Source organism: Amia ocellicauda, chromosome 23 (genome assembly GCF_036373705.1).
Source record: "Amia ocellicauda isolate fAmiCal2 chromosome 23, fAmiCal2.hap1, whole genome shotgun sequence".
Taxonomy (NCBI): domain Eukaryota; kingdom Metazoa; phylum Chordata; class Actinopteri; order Amiiformes; family Amiidae; genus Amia; species Amia ocellicauda.
Window position 1 is genome coordinate 9,719,238 of NC_089872.1, and position 16,228 is coordinate 9,735,465.

Here is a 16,228-nt window from a genome sequence, read left to right on the forward strand (position 1 = left end):
ACTCTCCCAATTCTTGACTTCATCCCAGCATCGGTAAGTCATCACAGAGCCACTCAGTACCTGCTCTCGAGTGGACAAGGCATTTTTCCAGGGGAAGTTCTTGCTGCAGCCGATGGATTTGGGCAACTGTCTGGGCTTCACGGGATCAAACTCAATGCCCCTGCACAGGTCGTACAGCCACTGGCTGCAGAGAGACAGTAATACACATCAGCGGCACTCACACACGGTGGGCCAGTGGACAGCACACTGGATGGGCGGTGGGTCTTACCCCGTCTTGTCCCCGAAGTTCTCCATCAGCTGCCCCTCTGTGAAGCGAGTGAGCTCCCCAATGTTCTGCACCCCCAGGCTCTCAGTGATGGAGGCTCCCAGCTTCCCCCCTAGGTGACGACTTCAGCACACAAAGACAAGACAGCAGATTTAGGACCACACCGCAGCTTCCTGATCGCTCTCCCAGCTCCACAGAAACACACCAACCTTGACCTCCAGCCCCCAGCCATTCTATCCCACTTCATCCTTACAGAAGCTTGCATTGCTTTCTTGTTATGCTCACTTTCTTGTGTATCAACATAAACACTGGTATAAAAGAACAGAACTCAACACACTGATCTTACTACTTACATTCTCCTGATGGGCAGTGTGTTGAACAGCTTTGGTATGGATCCCAGAGGCAGGATGGTCTGTCGGTTTGGCTTATTTAGCCCACAGGCAAGCTTTGCTAAGACCTGTGGAGGATTCATGGACTCCTATGAGTGTACGCATTTAAAATTGTAACAAAGCAGATCAGACATAAGATCAATCGGCTCTCTAAGAGGGACCCAAAACACTGATATGGAAAGAGCTGTGATTTGTTTGGGGCAAAGTCATGAAAAGAAACGCTTTAAAAATTACAAATAAATACCAAAAAAAGCAACTTTCAAGTGGTGTGCTGTTAATGATGAAACCTAGAATGCAGAATAACTCCTTCAGGTTTCTTCTCTTAAGATGCCAGCAGAGCTTTGGAAACAAACTGATGGACTGAAACAGTTTCTGGCTATCCAAGATGGAGATATGTTTGATCCCTAAAGCTACGTTCACAGCAGGTTTAGGGTGTGACGAGGGGAGTGGGCTCACCTTGTTGTGCGAGATCCCAGCCGAGCAGCTGAAGCCAGTTTGCTTTTCCACAGCGGCCCGCATCTCCTCCACGATCACAGCGCCCACTGCCAGCTGCAGCTCGGGGCAGGCCGGGCCAGAGAGAGAGGGCAGGGAGTCCAGCCATTCCTGCAGGCCCCGATGACGACGCTCCTCTGATCACACACACACACACAAACACAAAGAGCCAGTTTAAAGAGCAGGGGTCTCCAAGGGTACATAGAAGCAGAGAAGGGGCTAAGCCCACGGCAAGCAATAATGTATTTTTCGCTTTCGTATCCAATAATTGGTGTTGTTAGACATATCGCTGTGGTATCTGCTTAGATTATGAGTCAATGTGGCCAACTATTCAAACTGAAAATGCTGGGTCTAAATGAGGTTGGGAGGCTTGCAGGTGCTTCTCAAGCTTCTGCTGCAGAAGACTGCAAAGCAACATGCATCGGCTGCTGGTTTCACTTCCTGAAAACACACACATCCAACAAGCCGAACTAACAGTGTGTTCCACATTAGCGCTTTGCGGGTTCGTCTCTGATTTGAAGCAGACCTTTATCCAGCACAGCCTCCTCCGCCTGCACCCGCTGTGGGAAGCCCTGAACGTGGGTGGTCTTCAGCAGGCCCGGCTCCATCGGCCGCCCCGCCATTGCTCTCAGCCTCTTCTGCACAGAGCTGGTCAGGTCCATATAGGCCTCGTCGATACTGGCCCTCTCGATCACAGCGAACCGAGACATCACCTCAATCACCTCCACGCTGGCATCCCGGTAACTGGAGAGGGACAGGGACAATGACATGGCAAGTCACAAACCACGACATAATCATCAGGTAAGAGACGCACGGGAGACAACTTGGATAGCAGCAAGCAGGAGGTGAAAAGTAGACGATAAAAACTAATTTGCATTCTCTTGGTTAAAATGTTTTGGGATGCACCAAATATTTTGATTTCCTTCACTCTTTTCATCCCTTATATAGAATAGTTGTTAAGCAGATCATATAAACTACATGAGATTACAGTTGGTTACATTACATTGATCAACTATTCTTTCGCAGGTGGGATTTGAAGCTTAGGATCGAGCAACTAAAAGAATGGAGGCAGCTTCTCTCTCCTCTGTGACTCGTGTGATTGGGCCGATACTCACCGGTTCAGGTTCGCTTTGCCATAATACTCTCGGACCAGGACCACCTCCAGGTCGGGACACAGCTTCTTGGCATCTTCTGCGCACATGCTCCTGGTGACTCCATATGCTCGGGCCTCATAACTCACAGCTATAATCCTGGGGAATCACATTTGTCATGAATTAGAATAAATTAGGCTCTGATTTATCATCGTCCTAGAGAGGACAGCTCAGTACTGAAGTGATTTGGCTTCAGTTAAAATCAATCCAATCCAAAGCTAAGAAACGGTGCAAGAAAAGACACGAATACAATTGGAGTGAGAGGTTTTGCTAGGCACTGAAAACAACAACTGGGAAAGTGAAACGGCAGTAGACACAGAATTCTAGTCAGCTATATTAATATTCTTGGCCAAATATGGGGTGGAGAAATATTATGCCACTGCTATAGGATAGCACACTCATCTGTGACTGTGACAGGGGCTGGGACTGGGCTATTCCTTTTCTGTCCTACTCACCCGCCTCCCTTCCAGCTTTGGTACAGAGCCACCGCACAGGGCTTGTTCTTCAGCTCCGGGTTCAGTCTCTGCTCCACCTGGACGAAGAAACAGTCCATGTCCACCAGCGCCACCACACGATCCTTCCCATACTCCACCACCGGGACCGGCTTCTCCTGTGGTGTTGTGGGGGGAAAGTTGTATATTTGAGCTAACAGCATAACATCTCATTTATGTGCACATTATTTAAAAAAAAAAACTCATTCAAAGACGTGTGATTTTCATGTTATTATCACTGCAATGCTGGAACCAGGCAGAGGAGGAGGAGGCAGAGTGTGCATGGAAAAGGAACAAAAACATCCTGGACGATTCCACCCAAATATCATGCACCTGAAACGGGACAGCTGTCAATAGAGAAATTACTTCAATAGTCTCCCTCACACATTCCCTTTAAGACTCTGCCGCAATACTTTTGTTAAACTACACACACAAATAAAAAGCTAATTACCCTAATTATCTTGCGAATAGCATGTTTTGTTTTTCAATGACATCTTGAACACTCCAATTATCCAATTAACTAGACGAACAAAACAGCACCATGCTAGAAATAAACGCTACAGTGCAGAAATTATAATAGATATTTGTTTTATTTTTTAATATAACAAAAGTGAATCAGCCTGACGGACAGCGGGAGGACCTGCTGCGCCTGAAGGTGGAGGGGATACGAGTCAGCCGAACAGAAATATTACTTGAATAACAAATGTTTTTGCGATTGTTAACAATCAGTTACTTTTCGTTGATTATATGATTATATTACTTTATATATATATATATATATATACGCATTACTATTCGTACACTCCCTATGGAGAACGGTGCGAGAGAGAGGTTTTGCAGCCTAGGTAAAATAATAACTTTCAATATATTTTCTCGTCATCAGTCCTTCTAATAAATGGCTATTTAATTGTTCGATGGTGTGTATGAGTGTCTTGTTGCTGGGGTGTTGGTTAATTGGCTTCACTCCTCTACTATCTGATCCACTTTTATCCTGGGTTTCAGTGTCAGTATTTACCCATCGTACTGTCCGACATCCTCTTGTGTGTTAGCAAAATCAAAAGCACACTTATGTACCCTTCTACTACACCGTACTGAATATTGCACACTGTCCTTGTAGTATTAGTGTGAGCGACGTGACGATAGGAGATTTTGAAAGTGATCAAGTACTTTTCTTGGGTTGCTATTCTTTTTTCCCCGCAGATTTCAATACGTAATTTCTCTTTCAAATAAGATCATGTATAAGCGTTTCGCTTTAGTATCGGAAAGTTTTAAAACGACGTGTCTGGTCATTGTAATGCCATTTTGTTTTGAGATAGTTTACTTGAAATCACATATAATAAAAAGTGAATAATACTATTATATAGTGCTACTGTAAGGGATGCTATACACTGTCAAACCCATACATTGAATTAGAGCCTAATGTATTGGCTTTGATTATACATGACAATTTTGAATTAAGATAAATCACTTGAATATGTACGGGATGAATTTGCTCGCTGTTCAACTAAACCAGCTTAAACCTACTAATGCCAATAACTGCCCCCATCTAACCTACGATAACGAAATTAAAAATGACCAAGAATGATGAAAACTTTCTGAAACCTAAAAAATACTAGGGGATATTGCTTTCGAGTTTAATATTAATTCAATATTTAAGGATAATACAGAGCTAAAAAGTATTACGGTTAATGACGTACGACAATTAATTGATATACGCGTATATTAAAACTTACACGTAGTGCGTCGACATGTCATACATTAACGGTTATGCAGTCATCAGAACTGATGCTGAATTTGTTATGAATGAACAATAGTTGTGAAACAAGTTCTATGATCCGAAGAACCCCTGGTTAGTGCGCATGTCCAAACGCTCAAGGCGCACACATTCAGTACCATTGTATGGCTATCAGCCTACAGTGTCAAGACCTCACTCGAGTAGAAAATGTGTGGTATGGACTGACTGGAAAAAGCTTCTGCATGGAGGAGTGGTGCAACAGCTGTCCTGAGAAGGTGGTGACCCTGTGAAAAAGGTAGAGGAATCACCTCCTCAGGATTCACATATATCCTATTGACCCAGATAACACTAACAGACAAGAAAATATTTATTCATTTATTTGTATAGCAAAATACAGCATACACACCTGTGTATTCTTGCTTACTCCTATGTGTGTGTATATATAATTACACACCCACACACATACATACACACACATACACAAATATAATTAAAAATAACATTCAGTAACATCCACTGACACAGACAGGTATTCAGACACAACGAAGATAGGAGCAGCGAAGTAGAGAGTGCCAAGCAAAGCGGAGCCGCATGAACAAACTTTTCCTTCGTTCAGGTGTCTGTACAGAGGCTTAGTTCAGGTTTCACAGTTGGGCACCCTGAGAATTCAGTGCTGTCTGCTTGTGTAAAGGTTTTTCATACAGACCTGAGTATATATTCATTTAGTTCCTATGGGTGCTTGAAGGCCCTTGATCCAATATTGCCAATATAGTGCAAATACATACAAATAATTTAATAATTTGGTCAGGTTATAATAAATACTTGCTTATTCTAACACACCTGTTGGCCTAATACAGCTTTATCTGCTCATTATTCTTAAGAACATCCTTATCAAATTGCTTATAAAGATAGAAAAAGTATATTTTGTGTGAATATTCTTAGTTGTATTTAAAATTAAAAAGTGCATTAGGAAAATATCTTGTTTGCTAAAATGAGCAATTCGCCGGTTCTTTAAGTGCAAATTCTGCATTTGTTAAAATAAACTTGGTAACAGCACTAACATAGCATAAAAACCCCTGCCTTCTTTCACATTATTTACCAATTTAAAAGATGTTTCGAATCAGTACTAGTTCCTCTTGAAGAAACTGTCCAGGGTGGGGGTGGAGCCCTGTGCTTTTGGCCTCTTTGGGTGAGGGGCCGGCTGGGTCTTGGGCTTGCTCTTGCCTCTGGATGACAGTTGGGTCCGGCAGCCAAGCTGCAGCGGGGGGGCCGTGGAGGGACTGGAGGAAAAGGAGTTCTGGAGGTCGAGGGCGACGTGATAGTCTGTGTGCTCGGGCATCTCCCAGACCAGAACCTCCTGCCCACACCTGTCACACCTCACCACGTCCACACTGGACACAGAGGCGATGAGGGTGTCTTCACAGCTGGGACGGCCGACCGAGACTCTGTCTGAGGAGAGTTTTGAGGAACTGGGTTCTGGATCAGCTTCAGGAGCCCAGGTGTCCGCTTTAGATTCTCCTTTTTCGGCTATACTTACAGTTCCCATTTTGTTCCCGGACTCAATCAGAGAATCACTGGAATCCACCTCCTCATATGTTTTAGGTACAAGTTTAGTGGCATTTTCTTGAGCCTTTCTCTGAAAGAAGGAGGATATACTGACCTTGGTGTTTACAGATGCCCTGACAGGAGACTCTAGGGGGAGACGTGTTTCTGTATCAGGAAGTGACGTCGGTTTTGAGGGAGAAGATCCTTCTGTTTCACAGCCCTCCTTCCTCTGGTCAGAGGCCTTCTGAAAAAAGGACTGAATGGCACCCTTCTTTGGTGTTGTGTTTCTCTGTGGGCTTGGAGCTGGAGAACTGGACACGGTAGGTTTTTGCATAGCTCTGACATCGCTGCTCAGGAAAGTGGAGATTCCAGAGGCCGATGTCGTCGGAGGCTCGGAGAACTTGCTGGCAGACAGGTGAAGCAGAGTGAGAGCAGGAGACCTGGAGTGACACAGCACAGAGCGATTATAACCCAAGCACAGACTCATTCCAATGATCTACTGTAATTTGTCATCATAAAAAAAATCACCACACTACAATCACCATTCTAGCAGCACGTTCCCACCCAAACTTGTATAGAGGGAGTCATCTCAGTCTGAGTAACTAACTGACAACCCAATCACACACCCATTGTAAAGAAGGAATTTTTAGATCTGATAGAAAACGTTGCTGTAAACACTGTGATCGTGTGACTTGCCAGGCGGCCTGGTGGTTCCCAGCATTGTTGAGGCTCTTGATGATGGCATAGCTGTCGCTGGAGATCTTGTTGGCATCGTACCGGGCCAGAGCACAGCAGCGTGAGAAACTGCTGGCCTTGCGGTCCCCCGCAAAACGTACACCCACAACCAGCTGCTTGGCCACCCTGTTATACTGCACAGAGAGACACGGTCAATCCACAGCCGTCCCAAAGCCCTGTTTCACTCCTCTTGACATTCCCCTCTGGCCTGAGATCTGATGGATGGCCGTGTTCTACATCCGAATGCTAAAAATGAAGCAATTTGATCAAATCTAGAACCATTCAGGAAATAAGTCTTCTTACTAGAAGCAAGGAAGGATTGAATAAACACGACTGACTGCTGTTCATAATCAGAACACAACAGGAAAAAGATGACCAAGTTTCCTCCAGCTCTAAGGTGTGGAATGGTGGAGATCACTGTGTGTACTCTCGCTCTCTCTCACCGTTTCTCTGTCCTTGGTCAGTCTCTCCTCCAGTTCCAAAGCCAGCTGTTTAAGCCAGTGCTGCACCTGAGAAGACAATAAGAAGCCTCAAGAAATCCCCAAGAACTTATTTATATTCTACAAGTTTGGTGCTTCCCAACCCATTGTTTTCTGCCCATACTGATTGTAAAGAGCAAACATGCAGAGCAGTGCAGAGGTCTTTAACTCAAATCATGGCGAGCTGCAGGGTCTCCTGCTTTTCCTTAGTGGCTTAATCCCAGCATCGGTAAGTCATCACAGAGCCGCTCAGTACCTGCTCTCCAGTGGCCAAGGCAGATTTCCCGGGAAAGTTCTTGCTGCAGCCAATGGATTTGGGCAGCTGTCTGGGCTTCACCGGCTCAAACTCGATGCCCCTGCACAGGTCGTACAGCCACTGACTGCAGAGAGACACACATACATCAGTGGCACTCACACACTGTGGGCCAGTGGACAGTACAGAACCACTTACAGCCACAAACAACAAAACTGAATAATATTGTATTGCTTCTTTTTGCACAGCGCTGAGGTCGGCCTCATGATGGTGATGGAGGGCAGTGTGTCTTACCCAGTCTTGTCGCCGAAGTGCTCAGTCAGCTGTCCCCGTGTGAAGCGAGTGAGCTCCCCAATGTTCTCCACTTCCAAGGTCTCAGTGATGGAGGCTCCCAGTTTCCCCCCCAAGCTACGGCTTCAGCACACAAGGACAGGAGAGCAGCTTTAGGATCACATAGCAGCTTCCCGTTCACTCTCTCCCGGCTCCACAGCTACTTACATACTCTACTTACATTTTGCCAACAGGCAGTGTGCTGAACAGCTCCGCTATGGATCCCAGAGGCAGGACGGTCTGTCGGTTTGGCTTATTTAGCCCACAGGCAAGCTTTGCTAAGACCTGTGGAGGATTAATGGACTTCTCTGAGTGTACGCATTTAAAATGGTAACAAAGCAGATCAGACATAAAATCAGCAAACTCCATCAGCTCTCTAAGAGGGACCCAAAACGCTGATATGGAAAGAGCTGTGATTTGTTAGGAGAAAAGTCTTGAGAAGAAACACACAAAATATAGAGGTACCATTAAAAAAATAAAGGAATAAAAGGTCATTTCAAGCAACATGCTGTCAATGCTCCAACCTATCAAGCAGGACAATTCCTTTAAAGCTTTTATTTTTTCTCACCTTGTTGTGCGAGATCCCAGCCGAGCAGCGGAAGCCAGTGTGCTCCTCCACAGCGGCCCGCATCTCCTCCACGATCACAGCGCCCACTGCCAGCTGCAGCTCGGGGCAGGCCGGGCCGGAGAGAGAGGGCAGGGAGTCCAGCCACTCCTGCAGGCCCTGATGACGATGCTCCTCTGATCACACACAAAGAGCTGGTGTTACCCCAAAGGCAGAACATCACCCTCAGAGAAGAGCAGGGTTTAACCTCCAGCAAACAGCAACACCTATTCATATGCTAAATTACATTTACCATTATGGTGTTGCAAAAGTAATAATGCATGTCAATTTCATATCCTGTTGTTTATGTTAAATGTTTGTTGTGGTATCTGTTTAGATTATGAGGCAATGTGGCTAACTATTCAAACTGAAATGCTGCGGGTCTAGATGAGGTCGGAAAGCTTGCAGGTGCTTCTCAAGCTTCTGCTGCAGATCTTCAGCTGCAGACTGTACAGCAACATGCATCGGCTGCTAGTTTCACTTCCTGAAAACACACACAGCCAACGGGCCGAACTAACACTGCGTTCCACATTAGCGCTTTGCTGGTTTGTCGGTGCCGCTGATTAGAAGCAGACCTTTATCCAGCACAGCCTCCTCCTCCTGCACCCGCTGTGGGAAGCCCTGAACGTGGGTGGTCTTCAGCAGGCCCGGCTCCATCGGCCGCCCCGGCATCGCTCTCAGCCTCTGCTGCACGGCACCAGTCAGGTCCATATACGCCTCGTCGATACTGGCCTTCTCGACCACGGCGAACCGAGACATCACCTCAATCACCTCCACGCTGGCTTCCCGGTAACTGGAGAGGGACAGGGACAATGACATGGCAAGTCAGGTAAGAGACACACGAGAGACAACTTGGATGGCAGATACAGAATGTATGTTAAGATATTAAAGAAGCTACTAAGAGAAAAACTACAGCGACAAAGAAATGACATGGCACAAATGTGAACTATCCTTTCATGGGGCAGTTTCAAGACTAGCGACCTGGATTAATACAACAGAAGAGGCAGCTGTTCTTGGGCCGGTACTCACAGGGTCAAGTCGGCTTTGCCATGAGACTCTCGGACCCGGGCCACCTGCAGGTCGGGACACAGCTTCTTGGCATCATCAGCAAACATGTTCCTGGTGACTCCATGCGCCCGGGCCTCATAACTCACAGCTATAATCCTGGGAAAGAATAGTTGTAAGAAACACGAACACAGCTCGGATTTCATATCATCCCAAAGAGGCCAACTCACCCGCCTCCCTTCCAGGTCTTGTACTGGGCCACCACACAGGGCTTGTTCTTCAGCTGCGGGTTCAGTCTCTGCTCCACCTGGACGTAGAAACAGTCCATGTCCACCAGCGCCACCACACGATCCTTCCCATAATCCATTTCCGGGACCGGCTGTGCGCTAAAGTGAACAGAACAACAACTTTATATGGATGTCACTTTTCTTTATGTTGTTAATTAATTCTGGAGTTCAGCTAATTCACGCATCACTGTAAATACGCCGATACTGCAATACAACGGATTCTGCCCGAAGACAGCACTACGTCCTCGGTTTTCCAGATCATATTCAGTTATTGCTAGTTACACAGAAACAGATGCATATTGTTAAAAACAGAATAAGGTGCAGTTCTTGGTTAAACAAATATGACATCTGGAAATGCGAACCTGATGAATGCATTAAACACGGATAAGCAACAAACAAACACTGTATCGTCTGCGAATAATTACAATAAAGCAACCGGTTACGAATGCAGTAACACAGGCGAAACCGTCTTCTACTACCGAAATAATTACATAATCTGTAACTATCGTTTATCTACAGTCTAAAATAAAATTAAATATATCTATACAGTAACTTACCTTTACACAACCACAACAACCTTTACACTCCCGACTTCCCTCCAACAGCGAATTTGAACACAAATATTAAAACGTCATTGGCATGTCGTCATCAACAAGCGATGCATGAGAGTAACCCGGAACACATTGGAAGCCATATTGGTAAAGGAAACCGACAGTCTTTAAACAAAGCACAATTACTTTGTACAATTTAGAAACCATACAATTAGGTGTGTGTGTGCGGGTGTGTATGTGTATGCATGTATATATATATATAGAATATATCCTCTTTTAGAATCCTTTTTTTAGAAGAGAGACATGCTGGGGTGTTTCTGTTCTGTTCACTGAAAAGCATACAGCATAAGGCTTCAAGAGATCTTTAGAAGTGAATGGACAGAAAATGAATAGAATATTCTATACCATCATGACAGATTCTTAAGACTATAAACTGCTGTGATTTTATTATCAATGGTGTAGTACAGTGTTCTGACAGCAGTTTTGCAGTGAAGGGCTAATATAAATATGTATACATCTTTAGGTGAATGTATTCATGTTTGTTTCTGTAATGAATTACACAATAATACATTACATTTTGCAATTTTAGGGTTTTTGTATAGAGAAGCAGTAAAGGGGGTCCAAACCTCAGTGTTGGTACTTCAGATCCCAGAAAACCAGAGCGAGAAACAAGTGGCACAGATTTACACACTCATTTACAGAAAAAACAACCAGTTTTTAAGCAAAGTATTTTATTGAAAATTCTTAAACTCTACAAGTGATGTTATACATTCTAGACAATAGCATCATCCAAATAAAAAAAAGGACAAACATAAAATAAATATCTGTGGAAAAGAGCCAGTGATATAGGCAGGCAGTGTCCTCTCTCTTACCCCGTGCAGTGGAGCATCCCTTAGTGGTGGTAACCATGACAATGAGCAGCTACGCATCAGGGCGCAGGATGCTGCAATTATCACAGCATAACAACTTCAGTGTGGAGTGAGATTTGAAGAGAATCGGGGCTCCGCTGTTCTTCTGATTGAAACTCACTCCAGGGTGTGCTGTGAACCAGATGATGTCCCTCCGCTGAGAAGCCCTAGTGCAGACGCGTCTGAAACACTCCATGCTTGGAAGCAGTAATGAAATTACAGCCCCCCCCTCACAACATACATCGCCGAGGACTCAGTCCAGCGTGAAGCTGCAGCTGAGCAAAGCGTTCATAATCACGGGACATCTGCAGCCACAGCGCCTGCCAACGCAGCAGTCACATTGCACACAGAGCTGTCTCGTGTGCTCCTGTCCTGTCTCCTCACGGCAGAGATGGGCCTCTCTGAAGGTGAGCCGGAATGGAAAAAGCTGGACTTACAGCAAAGGCCTGTTTCTTTGTACTTGCACACTCAAATCTGAACAGGGCTGGGCCTTTAGTTGGGACAAAGCTTCTTGGTTACATATCTGAAAAATGCATTGTGTATGTAAATATATATTTTTGTGCATCTGTGTCTCTCCCTAAATGACTCCAGCCATTTTAAACCAAACATGTTAATATTACCATTAATATCTGTGCAGCCATATACCGACTGGATATCAACAAGGACAGGTTAGCCAGATTTCAAAACCATAGGCTTGCCATTTAACTGCAACTGGAAGAGTGTGGTGTGGGGAGGTCACAGACACATGCACACGTATAGCACAATATTATATCCAAAAAGTAATGCTTTTAACTGAACATAGGCAACCTCTGCCATCTGGGTACATATTCACATAAATCAATAAACGACTTGTGCTGGTATTAAAATTGTGGATGCATAATGGAATAACCTATAGTGCTAGTGCATTAAACACAGCAGGAATAAGTATATAAAGTGTAGATATACATGTTTCCACTTGACTCACTGAAACGAAGACTTCAGTAGGCAGAAATTCATATTATATATATATATATATACATACATACATACACACACACACACATACATATGCGTGTGTGTGTGTATAGTAAAATGAGCAACCCTGGAAAAAAAAAATGCCTTTTGTTTTTTTCTTCTCAAAGCCTGTGAAATAAAAAATTTCCAGACATTTTAAAATGTGAAGGCTGCTTATTTATAAAAGGTGGGTGTGTATGTATATTTATATATACATGTACATTTTCATATATTTATTATATGAAAACATACACACGCAAATACACTGAATTTCTGCTGAAAAGCCTTGAAATCACCCAGGAACCAGTCACACCCAGTCCTGCTGCCCCAGTTACATTTAGACTCAAAAGAATGTCTCAACACCCTACACAAAAATACTGTTCGTTTCATTTACAAATTACTGTATAACAGTACTGTGCTGCTGATGCTTCATTCTATACAAAATATATGAATCAGTAACAATATTTAATCTGTCAATAAGACACAGACAGTATACATATAAATCATCTGTCTTTGATTTGCTGAAAAAATATCTCCTCTGTTTAAAATCCTCTGAGATCAACATAGTGGAGCTTCTACAGACGACACCGTGATCCAGACTATACCATAGTCAAAGTCAGTGTCTTCCTTGTAGTGTTTATATTCACGAGAAAGTGTTCCTTCATGTACTAGTTTTCTTCATTTCGGACACTCGTTTCCTTCTGTCCAGGAGAGTTTGTCCAAAGAGTTATGAGAGCGTGCTATCTTGTAACAGCTGTCACAATGCTACAGTTCACTGGTGAGCGAGCATATACAGGAGCCGGTGGAAGAACAGCCAAGATCCGCTCGATTTAAGCCAGGCTTCGCTGTCTTGGCTTGATTCTTGGATACAACTGTTCAAATGAAAAAAGAAAAGAAAAAACATTAGTCTCTAAATATGCGTTAAAAAAGGTAATAATGTATAAGATCTGACATTTTAGTGCATTCTTAAAACAACTCGACTTTGTTATAGCAGTAAAATGCATTGTGTTGGAAAGGCATCCTGTTTCTCACCCCTAAAAGGTTGCGTGGGATGTACCCCTCCTTCTCTCCCAGTCGTGCCCACCACCACTCGATTTCCTCCTCATCCTCCCTCCGCATAATCGTCATGCAGTCGCCCTCCTTGAAGTCAAGCTCATCGTCCATTTCAGCCGGGTAATCCCACAGGCCGTACACCACCCCCCTGTTCATGATGCCCATCTTCTCCTGGACGCCTGGAGGACACATGAGCAAACATTCACACCGGCCTTTTAGTACGTTTATCGAGGAAAGACGACATAGCTTGTTTGGTTTCACAATCTACATCAGGGTCCATGTAAAATTAAAGCCTCTTGACTCACCGTAGAGGAACTGGGAGCACTGCGTGTAACCCTCCTCCATCTCCTCACACTTGTCCGCTGCGGTCTGCATGTCGCTGTAGGTCATCGCAAACACGGCCGCTCCCGACTCCACAAGGAACTTGCACACTTGCACATTGTTACAGGAGGCGGCGCAGTGTAGGGGGGTCCTGAGAGCGAAAGCAGGGAGAAACAGACTTCAAACTGAGGAACACTTACTTGTGTTGTTGAATTCTCACCTGCTTGTCTAGATTTAATGTTTTAGTTTTGTTCAGAGGAAATCCAGTCGTGCTGCAAGTCTGACTGGCTAACTGACTGGAGCACAGGGACGCTTCTCAAAGGAACGGTCGAATTAAAGTCAGTTTCCTCCGAGTCTCAGGGAGAGGAGCTCACCAGCCGTCGCTGTCCGCCGCGTTGACGTTGACCCCGAACTGCACCAGGAACTTCACAATCTCGGTGTGGCCTGCACAGACAGCATTGTGTAGGGCTGTGATGCCCTCATCATTGGGCTGGCTGGGGTCATCCACCTGGCAGAGTGAGTGAGTGAGGGAGGGAGGGAGGGAGGGAGAAAGAGTGAGTTAGTGTCAGGCTTCCCTACTAGACGGACAAAAATAAACAAATGTATAAATAAACAATCATGTAAGTCATGACTTTTTACAGCAGGGGAAAATATGTGAACCTGCCATTATTGTTTTTTTCCTTATAATAAAGTGTTTCCACAAGGAGGAGTAAAGTGTGCAATGGTCTCTGAATATTGTTAAGGGTTTGGCAATTTATTTTATAGCTGGAAGTTAAGGAAGAAAGAGAAAATTCCAAATGCAAAGCTTAATCTTAAAAATAAGTGAAAGAAAAAATATATTTAAAATATTGTGATATGGCTGTTATACTACTCTACCTCAAAATAAATCTCTAAATTGGGCTCTGAATTTTTGGAACTTTCTACTCATACATCATAGTCATCCTGCATGCCACATACCTCATAGATGATCCTCTGCACCAGGTCAAACTCCCCTTCCAAGGAGGAGTCGAGCAGGAGAGCCAGTGGGTTGAACTTCACCCTCATGCCATGGTCTATCCGCTCTGAGTCAACCTTGCGCAGGTTGGTCCTCTTGCCCTGGGTCAGAGAGAGACAACCACTCAGTGTGAGAACGCATCGCCACAACCACCACAGTGACCAAAATGGATGAAAACAAAACACTCCTCTACTTAACATGCCTATCAGTCTTTTTCTTGTATAACTGGTGAAAAAAGAAACTGTTTTGGCCATAATCAGGTTACAAAAGCAGATTCCATGTATTTTTATTCCATGTTGTTGGAAAAGAAAGCCTTTTAGGGGTTTAATACAACTCAGGTCATCAGATTAACTGACAAAAGGCATTTTGATCTGGGCCAGTGAACTGATTTCTCTCATAACGGATGCCTCCATAATGCATGATCTCAGGCATAGTTACATAATGCTGCCCTGAGGAGTTACCAGGTTATAAAGCAAAGGACAGCACTTTGGTCAATGGAGAGCCATAATTAAGCAACAGAAAACAGACTCCAGAACCTCCCCCCTGTCCCATCCTGTGAAAGAGACCAATTCCCCGGGCTGTGGCATACCGGCGGCAGGGAGATCTGTCCGGTGATCTCTGGAGGCTGCATGCTGAATGTGTCCTCCCCCAGGCCCTCCTGCTCCCCAGCCATGGGGTAGGGCGGGGGTGGGTAGGGTGGATACTCTTCCATGAAAGATTCTGGTGGTGGGGGCAGACCGGGCTCCTCCTCTTCCTCCATGGGGGGCGGTGGTGGGACGTTATGCGCGTCCTGGAGCCTCTCGGGAATGGGCGGGGGACGGGAAGGCGGGGGCGGGGGGATGAAGTCGTGATCTACAGGTTCCGGGCTGGGTGGCACTTCAGGGGCCGCTGGGACATCAGCGGGCAGAACGGCAGGCTGGGGTGCCTCCCCGTCTGCAGGGGCCGCTTCGGCATTCTGAGGGGGGGCGCTCTCCTCTTCGGCGCCAGGTTTGGGCTGAAAGAAGGGGGCACCAATGGTGGTGGTGGTTTCCATGGCAGCCAGCGTGGTCTTCTGGTAGAGCAGTTTCTGGATGTTGGGGCCACTGGGGCCCTCGGGCTCGGTGATAGAGCTGCGTTTCTTCAGAGGGCGGGGGGCGTTGTAGAGTTTCTTGCGCAGGGCCTCCAGGTCCACGTCATTCTGATTGCGGTAGGGGTTGGAGATAAAGGGCAGTAGCTTGGTGGGGCTCAGAGGCCGGGGGATCCTCTCCACCTCCTGGGTCTCCCCGGCAGGTGAGCTCCCCACATGTTCAACCTCCGCGTCTGGGCCTCCGGGCCGGTCAAGGTAGGGGTTTTCAGGATACTGGGGATGAGACTGCTGCTGGGAAGGCGCAGGGCCGGCTCCAGAGATGACCGGCTTTCCATACACTGCCGGGGGAGAGAGAGGAAACCAAAATCAATATTTAATAAAGAATACATACAGAAATAAAGAAACAAACTGCACCTGGGTTGGAATACCCTAGACTGGACAACTGAATGTCCTTCATTAATCAGCAAAACTTATTCACCATTAACAAATTTCTCTGCTGAAACATATCTTAAATATATCAAACTGAGTCCTGACATACTTTGCATTCATGCCGTTCCTCAAACAAAAGCTAGGAAAAAGCT

The 16,228-nt window shown here is 45.3% G+C and overlaps 2 protein-coding genes across 4 annotated transcripts in view; both read right to left on the reverse strand.

Moving 5' to 3' along the window:
- Positions 1 to 264: 264 nt before the first annotated feature.
- Positions 265 to 10,932, reverse strand: LOC136718881 (DNA polymerase eta). Its single transcript, XM_066696666.1, has 17 exons — positions 10,319 to 10,932; positions 9,705 to 9,860; positions 9,499 to 9,633; positions 9,045 to 9,262; positions 8,434 to 8,606; positions 8,047 to 8,150; positions 7,830 to 7,949; positions 7,539 to 7,662; positions 7,247 to 7,312; positions 6,765 to 6,937; positions 6,184 to 6,508; positions 2,753 to 2,907; positions 2,262 to 2,396; positions 1,673 to 1,890; positions 1,111 to 1,283; positions 619 to 722; positions 265 to 388 (listed from the first exon to the last, which is right to left on the reverse strand). The coding sequence occupies exons 2-17, from the start codon at positions 9,839 to 9,841 to the stop codon at positions 265 to 267; spliced, it is 2,484 nt and encodes an 827-aa protein (XP_066552763.1). The 5' UTR covers positions 9,842 to 9,860; positions 10,319 to 10,932.
- A 91-nt stretch (positions 10,933 to 11,023) lies between these two features.
- The window catches only part of LOC136718880 (apoptosis-stimulating of p53 protein 2), a 42,134-nt gene continuing 36,929 nt past the window's right edge, over positions 11,024 to 16,228 (reverse strand). For all 3 annotated transcript variants that reach the window (XM_066696663.1, XM_066696664.1, XM_066696665.1), the window contains 6 exons: positions 15,171 to 15,985; positions 14,545 to 14,682; positions 13,962 to 14,095; positions 13,572 to 13,738; positions 13,246 to 13,445; positions 11,024 to 13,085 (listed from right to left, as the gene is read on the reverse strand). In XM_066696663.1, coding sequence (XP_066552760.1) covers positions 13,044 to 13,085; positions 13,246 to 13,445; positions 13,572 to 13,738; positions 13,962 to 14,095; positions 14,545 to 14,682; positions 15,171 to 15,985 — 1,496 coding nt within the window. In that variant the 3' untranslated portion in view covers positions 11,024 to 13,043. The remainder of the gene's footprint in view (positions 13,086 to 13,245; positions 13,446 to 13,571; positions 13,739 to 13,961; positions 14,096 to 14,544; positions 14,683 to 15,170; positions 15,986 to 16,228) is intronic.

What these genes read in the sequence shown, in the direction of transcription:
- LOC136718881 (XM_066696666.1), bottom strand. Translation starts at nt 9,841, where the DNA reads ATGGATTATGGGAAGGATCGTGTGGTGGCGCTGGTGGACATGGACTGT. An exon ending in AAGACCTGGAAGGGAGGCGG is followed by an intron (nt 9,634 to 9,704) that starts GTGAGTTGGCCT and finishes ATTCTTTCCCAG; the next exon opens with GATTATAGCTGTGAGTTATG. An exon ending in GGGAACCACCAGGCCGCCTG is followed by an intron (nt 6,509 to 6,764) that starts GCAAGTCACACG and finishes GTGTCACTCCAG; the next exon opens with GTCTCCTGCTCTCACTCTGC.